An 11,718-nucleotide genomic window follows, 5' to 3' on the forward strand; every position below is an offset into this window, starting at 1 on the left:
GAGGGGCACGCAGAAGGCACAAGGTAGCCTCTCATAGATGCCTGTCTCCTAATCCCTGATATCACTGGCGATCAGGGTGGCAGATAAAGAAAGAGCAGGGGGCTGGGAATGTGGTTTAGCGATAGAGTGCTTGCCTTGCATGCATGAAGCCCTGGGTTCGATTCCTCTGCACCACATAAACAGAAAAAGCCTGAAGTGGTGCTGTAGCTCAAGTGGCAGAGTGCTAGCCTTGAGCAAAAAGAAAGCAGGGACAGTGCTCAGGCCCTGAGTCCAAGCTTCACCACTGGCAAAAAACAAACAGAGAGAGAGAGAGAGAGAGAGAGAGAGAGAGCAGGTAATGAGGTGACCATGAACTGAGGGAGGACCATCCTGCTTTATCCAGGGGGAGAAGGGGTGAGGATTGTCCTGCTTCCTTTGAGTGGACCCAGTGTAATCACAGGGTCTTTATCAGTGGAAAGGGAGGCAGGAAAGAAGGGCCAGAAAAATGGCTGCCTGAGATGCACCTAAATGTGGCTGACATTGAAGGGGGGTGCTGGGGGAGGGGGTGGTAAAAGAGACAGATGAACCCTGGGAAAAGCAGGGAAACGGATTCTTCTCTGGAGTGTCTAGAAGGGCCCCAGCTGACACAGCAGCTTCAGGCTAGCAAGCACAGTAAGACCCACAGTGCACTTCTGACCTCCAGAATGGTAAGATAAGAAGTTTGTGTTACTTTATTTAAGCCATTGTGTTTGTGGTCAGTTTGTTACAGCAGCCATCAGACACTGGTACAGACAGGTGCAAGCAGTAATGAGGTTGAAGGCCAGTGACGTGAGAAGCAAGCTAGGAGAAAAAGGGAAAGCAGAGAGGCTAAATTGAAGGTCACTCTAGCCAACCTCCATATCCCTCCCAGTGGTTCTGCCTGGGGCGCCGCCTTCCCACATCTGATTAGGGCTGAGCTGGTATCCATGAAGACCCAGTCAGGCCTTCAGATGACCACAGAGCCATCTTAAATGTAACACGACAGAGCCCCAAGCCAGACTGTACCGCCAGGCTGCTCCCCCCATTCCCAGCAAACCAAGAGAGGTGACCGGATGGCTACTGTTTCAAGCCACTAAGTTTTGGCGTGATTTGCTCTACATACATAATTAATACCTCAGGTTCTTTTTTTTTTTTCTTTAAAAATATGGTTCCTCTATTGATAGCACTTCTGTGTTTTAAATAAAAAGACACCCCCAGGTGGGCTGCCTTTGATCCCCTTACTTAAATAGGACCCCTCCCCACAGACAGTTCCTTTTCACAGCCAGTAGCTAAGCCTTATTTGCATAACAATCTGTTCACTTATCCCCCCCTCCCCCAACACATACCTTCTCTAAATGCACTGTAATCTCCTTCAGGGGAGAAACCGTCATTGCTTCAGTCTCCCCTGAATCTCCATGCCTATGTCCAATGCCTGGCACATTGGAAGTGTTTCAGACGTGGTTTGTTGAATGACTGACTGAGCAAAGGATCTGTAGCCACGTGGGGGTAGACGGGAGCCCCCAGCTTTAGTGTAAGATTGTGGACACAGGAAATTCCGTGTGCCTGTCTTAGAGCCCTCAGGCCTGGTGGCAGCAGGTGCCACCTCCTGCCTGCTTTCCTGACATCCCTCAGAACCCAAAAGCTGGCCTTTGTTTACACTGCTCTGCTCTCCACTAAGCTTTGGCCCGGCTGCCATTCAGTGCATGTGCCAAGGGCACAGGCGCACTGCAGGGAAATGTCATCTATCATACTTGAACCCCTCCTGCATTCTGGAGATCCAATTATAGGCAACCACTCTTCCCTTCCAGTCAAATTCCTTCAGAATGATAGGGGGTTCTTGTCCCACTCTCCCTCCCTTCTCATTTTCTTTGTCATAAATACACATTGCACACTTTTGCCGAAAGTTAAGCCAGCCTGGACTACACAGATTTAGTTACTGCTGTGCCACTTAGAAGCTGTGTAGGCATTGGGTAAGTTACTTCTGTAATAGGGAGGTCAGATCTGACCAGTGCCATCATTTACTGTGGAAGGGCGTCAGATTGACTCCTGGTCAGAGTAGAGCAGAAGCCAACTCCATCTTCACTAAGGTCTCCCCCACCCTATCCAGGGAAGTTCCCCTTCGCTGTGATAAGATTGTGTAAACTGTTTGACCACCTGAAGCATGGAAGTTTCAAGGAACCTTCAAGGTTAAACCCGTGCCCTCCTATAAGTAGGCGTATCCACCTGCATCGTGTGAGCCCCGCCAAATCCAAGCGCCAATTCTAACTAGAATGATAGGTTGGTTCTAACAGATACTGTGAGACAGACTGTAACTCCATTGGCCACCTGCATGTGACCTGGCGTGCTCTGTAAGTGTTGTAACCCCACTGGCCACCTGCATGTGGCAGGCTTGACCATGTGGTGTTTGCCTTTATAACCCAACCCTGAGTGTGGCCCAGGGCGCATGCCTGGCCGGTCAGTATACTTTTCCCCAACAAATCCATCTTTTTACTTGAGACTGTCTCTGAGTGGTGAACTCTTAGAGGGATAGGGGATTCCCCCCACCCTCAGTCCCCTCCCTTGGAGGGTCCCCATTACATTTGGTGCATGGGTTTGGTGGGGCTCAAACGATGCAGGTGGATACGCCTACTCATAGGAGGGCACAGGTTTAACCTTGAAGGTTCCTTGAAACTTCCATGCTTCAGGTGGTCAAACAGTTTATACAATCTTATCACAGCGAAGGGGAACTTCCCTGGGTAGGGTGGGGGAGACCTTAGTGAAGATGGAGTTGGCTTCTGCTCTAATCTGACCTGGAGTCCATCTGACGCCCCCTCCACAGTTAAGGATGGCGCTGGCCAGATCTGACCTCCCTATTACACTTCTCAGAGCCTCAGCGTCCTCATCTGTGACATGGAACTGGGGATGAGCCCTGCCTCGCAAAAGGAAGTAAGAGCACTGGCTACGAGAGGGGAAAGGACAGCGCGCCTTTTGCACAACTTGGCGCACAGTAAGCTTGGAAGCACGTATGGGCTGACCTTAGAAGAAAGGAACATTGGAGTCAGGCACAGCAGCTCACACAGGTAATCTAGCTGCTCAGGATACTAAGATCTGGAGGACCAAGGTTCAAGGCTAATCCTAGGGGAAAAGTTCTCCTGAATAAAAAAGCTGAGTGGAGGGCTGGAAGTGTGTGTGTGTGTGTGTGTGTGTGTGTGTGTGTGTGTGTGTGTGTGTGTTCAAACAAAATAAATGACATCTCCAAATAGGATTGCAGCAGAAGTTGGGATATTTGTGAATATTCTAGATCTGACACAGGTACTTCAGAAGAACCTACACATGTACCAGGCATGGTAGCACACATGTCACTTAAGAGGCTAAGGCAGGAGGGCAATAAGTTAAAGGCCAGCTTAGGCTACATAGTGAAATCCTATTTCAAAAAAGGGTAGGCGTGTCTAGATTTGGCTCAAAACCCTAAATTTAATTCTCACTACCTCAAAAAAAAAAGAGGGGAAAGAAACAAAAATACATGTGCCGATATATACAAACCAGCACCAAAATACATGCACACACACACACACACACACACACACACACACAGCAATGGTGCCACATCCCCTTCCCTTGGTAAATCATAGTTCATTTATTTCTATTCCCCTTACATAATCACAGCCATCCTGATATTAAGAAAATTGCACTTGCAGCACACTGCAAGCCCTGCCAAACTCTCTCTAAATGAAACCGTTCCCAGCGTTCACAACAAGCACCACATTTTTCAGACAGGAAAGGCAAGCAGCCCAAGGGCACCACATGAGTCACTGTTGGAAGGGAGACCTCCCCCACCCCCCACCCCAGAAGTGTATGTGCTGTCCTTTAAGAAGCCGGCACTGGCCTGCCATCAACCAGGAGTCGGCTCTGGTAGAGAAAGGACAGCATCCCAGGGCGGGCGGGGCCTGTCTCAGCCATCCTTGAACACCTAGTGTGTGTGAGCCACCCTGGCCAGGGCACTTTCAGAGCTTGCTGTGTGTCCAGTGCTGCCGAAGAGTGAGTCCCAGTCCACCGGCCTCACAGCACATAGGGTCAGGACCAGAAGGAAGGAGGCATAACTGAGTCCTAGGGCCATTTGTCCATGAGACTCGTGACAGACTTTGTACAGCAGGACCAGAGGAAGTCAAGAGGAGCCAGAACTGTCCCCTAAGAGCAGGGTCATTTGTGCAGTGGTTTGGAAGGGGGGTAGACTAGACGAGGAGCAGGTGGAAGGACCTGAGGCAAGAAGGTGCTCTGTGGTTAGAGGAACAGGGTGGACAGCAGGGTGGGCAGGGAGATGCTGGCTGAGAGGGGCACCCGGGGAAGTGGGGGAGCGGGTCAGCCATGTACTTCTGAGGGTCAGGGGTTGGGGGGCAGCTCTGTTGCATGGCTTTGGTTCAGGGTCTCTCAAAGGGTTTCAGGCTAAGGCTGTCATCCTCTGGTGACCTGCTTGGGACTCAAAGGCCACTCCAAGATGCCAAGAAATTTAAAAAGAGGGAGAAACTGGGAGGAGGGAAGGGGAGGGAAAGGTAATGAGAGGAGGAGCAGGGAGAGAAAAGAGAATGGAACAGAAGTCCTACTGTAGGGCATCCACCGCTTCCCATCCATTCACGGGTGGGATCCACACAGATGTGGTTACCAGATGGCCCGGTCGCTGGACACCATCTCAGCCTCATCTCACATAGCTCCATGTGCTCCTCCAGGGCCTAGTTTTGAACCTAGGACCCACTTATAAAATGGTTCCTAAGAGGCAGAATGCCCAGGCCAGAAGGAATATGAAATTAGTCCTACTTTCTCATTTGGCAGGGGAAAAATTAATTCATTAATCAACTAGTCAATATAAATCAAGGTAATCTTTACAATCCCAGAAACAAGCATGAGAACAGGTAAGGATAAAACAAGACCATTTTTATACCTCTCTCCTTTCTCACCCCCCCCCCTTTCCCCTCTCTTCCCTCGCCCCTTCCCTGTCCTCGCTCTGGCAAAGAGGCAGTTTGGCCATGTAACCCAGGCTAGTGTTGGTGTCTAATCCCAGGTTCAAGTAACCATCTTGCCTTGGTGCGCTGAGCCACTGGGACTACGGGCACAGGCCCCACAGACAGCTGCAGCATGAATTTTGTGCACAATTAGGACCCATCAGAAACCCAGAGGAGAGCCTTCTTGTTAGACAGTGAGAGGCATTCCCCCTTTCTTCCCAGCCTGACTTGCCACGCAGGAAAGGAAGAAAGCAGCATGCAGACACTGTGAAGGACAGCACAGAGCAAGGGGAAACAGAGACCCAACAAGAACCAAGCGCTGGCTGCCAAGAGCGCTAAAAACCCAGGAGTTCCAGGCAGCAAATGTACCCAGCAGCGGGGACTCCAGCCCACCCTCCACAGGCCGGAACTAAGAATCCTCAGACACAGCCCAGAATAAGGGGAGGGGCACAAGACTGAACCCAGGGCTGGGAATGTGGCTTAATGGTAGAGTGCTTGCCTTGCATGCATGAAGCCCTGAGTTCGATTCCTCAGCACCACACAGACAGAAGAATCCAGAAGTGACACTGTAGCTCAAGTGGTAGAGCACTAGACTTGAGCAAAAGAAGCTCAGGGGCAGTGCCCAGGCCCTGAGTTCAAGCCCCAGAACTGGCACCAAAAAAAAAAAAAAAAGGCTAGCACTCTCCCACTTGAGACACAGCTCCACTTCTGGCTTTTTGTTAATTTCTTCTGGACACAGAGTCTCACAGACTTTCCTGCCTGGGTGGCTGAGAACCACAACCTTCAGATCTCAGTCTGCTGAGTACCTAGGATTACAGGCATCATCCCCTGGCACCTGTTATTCACTTTTTTAAGGTGCTAGGAAGGAACCCAGGGTCTTGTACATTATGATCAAGAAAGTGCTCTACCACTGAGCTATATGTGCAGTGCATTTAACTTTTTCTTTTTTTCCATTTGCTGGTCCTGGGGCTTGAACTCAGGCATGCTGTCCGAGCCTCTTTGTGCTCAAGGCTAACACTCTACTACTGAGCCACAGCACCACTTCTGGCTTTTTTTGAGTAGTTTATTGGAGAGCAGAGTCTCACAGACTTCCCTGTCCAGGCTGGCTTCAAACTGTGATCCCAAATCTCAGCCTCTTGAGTAACTAGGATGACAGGGATGAGCCACCAGCACACAGCTTTGCATTGAACTTTTGTTTTTTTTTTTTTTGGCCAGTCCTGGGCCTTGGACTCAGGGCCTGAGCACTGTCCCTGGCTTCTTCCCGCTCAAGGCTAGCACTCTGCCACTTGAGCCACAGCGCCGCTTCTGGCCGTTTTCTGTATATGTGGTGCTGGGGAATCGAACCTAGGGCCTCGTGTATCCGAGGCAGGCACTTTTGCCACTAGGCTATATCCCCAGCCCTGCATTGAACTTTTGAACAGTAGCAGTGATTCAGTCATGCCTTCAAAATTCTAATGGAAGTATATTTAGGCCCCGGGACTGAATGCTCTACCAAAGTAATAAAGTATGGGCTGGGGGTGGGGAGGATATCTTTTTTAAGAAAGAAAGAGAGAGAGAGAGAGAGAGAGAGAGAGAGAGAGAGCAGGGAAAGCCCCTGGATGGTAATGGAGCAAAGTCCTAAGACTGCAACCCCATAGGTGTGTTTTGTCTTCAACCCAGAGAGGAGCCAGGAAGAAGCCTCAGAGAGGACTCCAAGAAACACAAAGCCCTTCAGTGAGCATCTGTGTAGTTAGCCAGGTCAAGATGACTTGAAGGGCTCTTTTAGAGACTTGGAGAATAAATTAGTGGTAGGTACATAAGGACGTTTTGTTTAAAAAAAAAAATAGGGCAACTACTAACATCTGGAAGAAAAACAAAAAAAAAAACCACAAAATGGTGTTCCAAGAAGGGAAACAGAATCATGCATGGCACAGCTTGTCGCTCAGCTTTGAACAATATTGACCCAGTCATAATGATTCAACACTAAATATTAGTAGAATAAAAACATTCTAACCCAACTAGAAGGGATTAAGTAGGAAATAGCCAGGCACTGGTGGCTCATGCCTGTAATCCTAGCTACTCCGGAGGCTGAGATAATAGCTGAGGACCGTGGTTCAAAGCTGGCTTGGGCAGGAACGTCTGTGAGACTTTTTTTTTTTTTTGGTATCTCACTTCTTTTTTTTCTTTACTGTCAAAGTGACGTACAGAGGGGTTACAGTTTCATATGTAAGGCAATGAGTACATTTCTTATCCAACTTATCCAGATTCTTATCTCCAATTAACCACCAGAAAACCAGAAGTGGCACTGTGGCCATCTTCTCAGAGTCAACATGCAGAGATGAGCTTGTGTCTCCAAAAGATGTGGTTCTGATGACTAAGATATTCCACAACTTCATTATATTGCAAGAACTTGATAAAGAGAGAGGGTGGGATATACTTTTTTTTTATAATTGTAAATATTCTAATTATTTGAAGCCAGAAAAATTTTTGTATTTTCATCCTAACAGCCCTAAGATGGCAACACCTTCCTTCCCACAAAGGTTTGGCCGTTTCCTTCGCCTCACAAGTAGATGGTTGGAGAAGATCCCCACTAGTGTGGGAAGTGGCAGCAAGGTCAGGAGGCCGAGTCTACGAAAGCCAAGAAAGGACCTGATGAAATTTTCCAGTGACTCTCAGGTCAAAACTGCACAAAGTGCTTTCTATAAAGGGATTTCATTGGTCAAAGGTCTCCGCTGTCCAAAAGACACATCTAGCACCATTAAAAAAAAAAAAAAGGCAAAGCAAAAACCATTCCGATGACCCCGGCCTCAGTAAGCCCATTTCTCCCTGAAAAACCAGGTCACATAGCAGGTGGGAACAGTCGGAGACTTTTCTCTCCTCATGTGAATTGTTACCACCAGTATGTATTGCTTTTTTATCATCAGCAAAAGGCCATAAAGACATGACCATACTGGAAAAATGAGTCTGTGGTGGACCAGATCATCTGCGGGGCACCCTTCGCAGCAAGATTCTGCAAGTTAAGTCCTTTCCTCTCCTTTATTTGCATCCAGTATCCCTTAGTTTGGACCATGTATTCTTACTCTTCCAGGGATGTTGAGCCCAGCCACCCATCTCTCCTGCCTGCTGACCCAGGGAGAGAGAGATGAGAGCTACCTCAGAGCAATGAGAAGCTTGGGTCCTCACTAAAGAAATCCCCAAGATTCTAGGGAGCCTGTGGCTTCACAAACACCCAGGGCGGTCAATACACTAGAATCTGCTCAACAAGAACCAGTCTCCTTAGGAGGTCTCTATCTAGAGTGTGGTTAAATATTGGAGGGAAGGACAGAGGATAGAGACCAGCTAGTAGAGCCCTCCGTGTGACCGCCATTTAACTGAGTCTGAGCTGTTGTTCAGAGGATTCCATGAGCTAGTAAATGCTGACAATACCAGAAATCACAGGAAGCCTGGCTCAACTTACTATTTAATCTTTACCCAGCCCGGAGGTTTGCACTTTGGCCAAAAGGAGCTTTCCTTCTACAATTCTCACAGATTGCTCTGGAGGCAAAACTCCTGAACCCCCTACCCCACCCCTCAAAAAATAAGAGCGCCCTCCCTGCTTCTGGCCAGGCCTAAAGCCGGGACCCATCTGCCAGTCCAGGCGCAAGGGCCTGGCCCACGACCTTGGAGAACCTGGGAGAAAGCTTCACCAAGCGACAGTACTTTTCCACTGCCCTGCTCGGCCACCCCAGCTGGCTTGGTGCTGTGCAGACCGGAGGCAAATTGCGCCTGGATGGCCTCATCAAGAACCCACCCCAAATTCTCCTCTTGGAGATGGTGGGAAAGGGCTGCGGGTGAGGGGCAATAAGCAGAAATCCTAGGACGGGGGAACTGGGAGGAAGGGGGGTGGGGTCTCTGATCGCACTATTGGGGAGTCTGGGAGGAATTTACACTGACCAAGCCCGCAGCCCCGGAATATTTCAGGGGCCTCCTACTCCGTAGCCGCCCCTCCACCCCCCAGCCCTCCAAGGATAAGGATGAAGCCCATCCCGCCGCGCGAGTGCTGGGCCTGCGCGGAGGGGGAGGGCGAGGGCGAGGGGCGGGGCCAGGAGAGCTGGCGGTCCCGCCCGGTGATGCAGGCGGCCCGGGGAGGTGGGGCCGCGACGCCCGGAGGAGTCCCCGCCGCAGCCCGGCTCTCGGTCCACCCCGCGGAGCAGCCGCCAGCTCCGGCTCCGGCCACCTCCCAGCCGCCGCCGCAGTCGGGGCGGCGGGGGACCGTGGGAATCGACCCCTTATTTGGGTCTGGAGGGGGGGGGTGTTCCACCACCTCTGACCCCCACCACCAGCAGCCCCAGGTCGCTTCCCAAGACGGTGGGAGTCACCCTCGGGGAGGACGCGGCTCCCGGTCGCCGCCGGGCATCTCGGCGGCCAGCCAGCCTGGGCACCGGGCACCTGCGAAGCTAGCCCCGCCGTGCCACTGGGCATCCGGAGCACCGGCTGTCTCCGGCGCCACCCAGCTTTCCGCGACTCCGGGACGGAGGGTGGGGAGGGGGGTTCCTAACAGCTTTCCCCCTTTCCCCGGCCACCGGCCGGGACACCCTTAAGCGCCCCGAGACCCCCCCCCCCCTTCCCCGGCCCCACGCCAGCCGCTGTGGCCGCCGCGATGCTGCCCTGGAGACGGAACAAATTCGTGCTGGTGGAGGACGAGGCCAAGTGCAAGACGAAGAGCCTGAGCCCCGGGCTGGCCTACACGTCGCTGCTCTCCAGCTTCCTGCGCTCCTGCCCGGACCTGCTGCCCGACTGGCCGCTGGAGCGCCTGGGCCGCGTCTTCCGCAGCCGGCGCCAGAAAGTGGAGCTCAACAAGGAGGACCCCACCTACACCGTGTGGTACCTGGGCAACGCCGTCACCCTGCACGCCAAGGGCGACGGCTGCACCGACGACGCCGTGGGCAAGATCTGGGCGCGCTGCGGGCCGGGCGGGGGCACGAAGATGAAGCTGACGCTGGGGCCGCACGGGATCCGCATGCAGCCGTGCGAGCGCGGCGCCCCGGGGGGCTCGGGGGGCCGCAGGCCCACGCACGCCTACCTGCTGCCCCGCATCACCCACTGCGCGGCGGACGCGCGCCACCCGCGCGTCTTCGCCTGGGTCTACCGCCACCAGGCGCGCCACAAGGCCGTGGTGCTGCGCTGCCACGCCGTGCTGCTGGCGCGGGCGCACAAGGCGCGCTCCCTGGCCCGCCGGCTCCGCCAGGCCGCGCTGGCGGCCTTCAGCGACTTCAAGCGGCTGCAGCGCCAGAGCGACGCGCGCCACGTGCGCCAGCAGCACCTCCGCGCCGGGGGCGCCGCCGCCCCGCTGCCCCGCGCCCCGCTGCGCCGCCTGCTCAACGCCAAGTGCGCCTACCGGCCGCCGCCCGCCGAGCGCGGCCGCGGCGCGCCCCGCCTCAGCAGCATCCAGGAGGAGGACGAGGAGGAGGAGCCCGAGGAGGAGGACGACGACGACGGCCAGGAGGAGCAGGACCCCCACGCCGAGGGGCGCCCGGGCGCAGCCCCCCAGCGCGAGCGGCCCGAGGTGCTCAGCCTGGCCCGCGAGCTGAGGACGTGCAGCCTGCGGGGCGCCCCGGCGCCCCTGCCGCCCGCGCAGCCCCGCCGCTGGAAGGCCGGCGGCGCCAGGGAGCGGGCGGGCCAGGCGCGCTGAGAGCCCCGGCGCGGGCCCCGCGGCCCCCCAGCGGCCCTCCGGACTCACAGCCTCTAACCCGGCCCTGCCTGCTTTGGCTCCTCCTGGTCTCTGACCCTGCCTCCCTCCGTGGCCTCCGTGGTGGTCGCCTCGCCCCTGGCTCAGGTGGATGCCTGGAATGTGCTTGATTACTAAGGTGGATGGAGGGAGGGGGGGGTTGTCTCTCCCCACATCCAGAGTTCCCTGGGCCCTCCCTTCTGGAAATGCCCCCTTGCTTTACACCAAGTCTTTTTGCCCTCTCAAAACATCGATGCTCCTGGGAGAAAGGGAAGCAAGTGGAGTTTCCAGAAACCCAAAAGGGTGAGTGGGGACCCTACCGGAGACATGGCAGAGGCAGTGACTCTGCCATGGGTCCCTCTGGTGTTCCCCGAAGAAGCGTTCTCAGAGGGAAAAGATGGAGAGACCGACTGGGGAGAACCCAGGCCAGGCCCAACGTGGGCACCGCGCCTGGGGCCCAAAACACGCAGGGAAGGACCATCTACCCTCTTGCCTCCTCCCTCTGGAGAAGACTAGGATGGTCCCACCTCCTAGGGTCAAAGGATGGGTTGGGCCTGGTAAGATCTCTGCACCAGGCAGCTATCCAAGCCTTTGCCAGGGTATTCTCCATCGATTTCCCACCCTCCCCACTCTGCGGTCAGATAAGTGGCACCCACAATCAGTGCCCCACAATCAGGAACAAGACAGGCTCTCCAAAAGAGTTAAGGAGATACTTTGTCAGGTCTCAGAGACAGAGATGCCCCAAGCAGATGGGCAGGCAATGCTCATAGCAAGAGGGAGGAGAAGGAGGGTGTATTCATCCAGCAGGGGGGATGGGCCCCTGTCCAGGTGTCCCCACAAGGCCACAAAAAGCCCAAAGATGTGTTTGTCACCAACTGATCATTGTAAATAAAGTGAATCTGCTTTTTCATCCCTGTCACCACTCCTGTGTTGTGTTTGATGCCCACCCTAGTAGGGGTGAGATTATCAGAACCCTGAAGGGCAAGAGAAGCCCCCCCACCCCCGGGAAGTGGCTGACTTTTAGCATCTGGAGCCATCTCTGCCATTGGAGTAGGGGTT

The 11,718-nt window shown here is 53.9% G+C and overlaps 1 protein-coding gene across 1 annotated transcript; it reads left to right on the top strand.

The window, feature by feature from the left end:
* Positions 1 to 9,590: 9,590 nt before the first annotated feature.
* On the top strand, positions 9,591 to 11,089 carry Fam43b (family with sequence similarity 43 member B). Its single transcript, XM_048350388.1, has 2 exons — positions 9,591 to 10,962; positions 10,996 to 11,089. Exon 1 carries the CDS (start codon positions 9,592 to 9,594, stop codon positions 10,621 to 10,623), a length of 1,032 nt encoding a protein of 343 aa, XP_048206345.1. The 5' UTR covers position 9,591; the 3' UTR covers positions 10,624 to 10,962; positions 10,996 to 11,089.
* The last annotated feature ends 629 nt before the right edge of the window (positions 11,090 to 11,718 follow it).

This window comes from Perognathus longimembris, chromosome 7, assembly GCF_023159225.1.
Source record: "Perognathus longimembris pacificus isolate PPM17 chromosome 7, ASM2315922v1, whole genome shotgun sequence".
In the NCBI taxonomy this organism is placed as follows: Eukaryota; Metazoa; Chordata; class Mammalia; order Rodentia; family Heteromyidae; genus Perognathus; species Perognathus longimembris.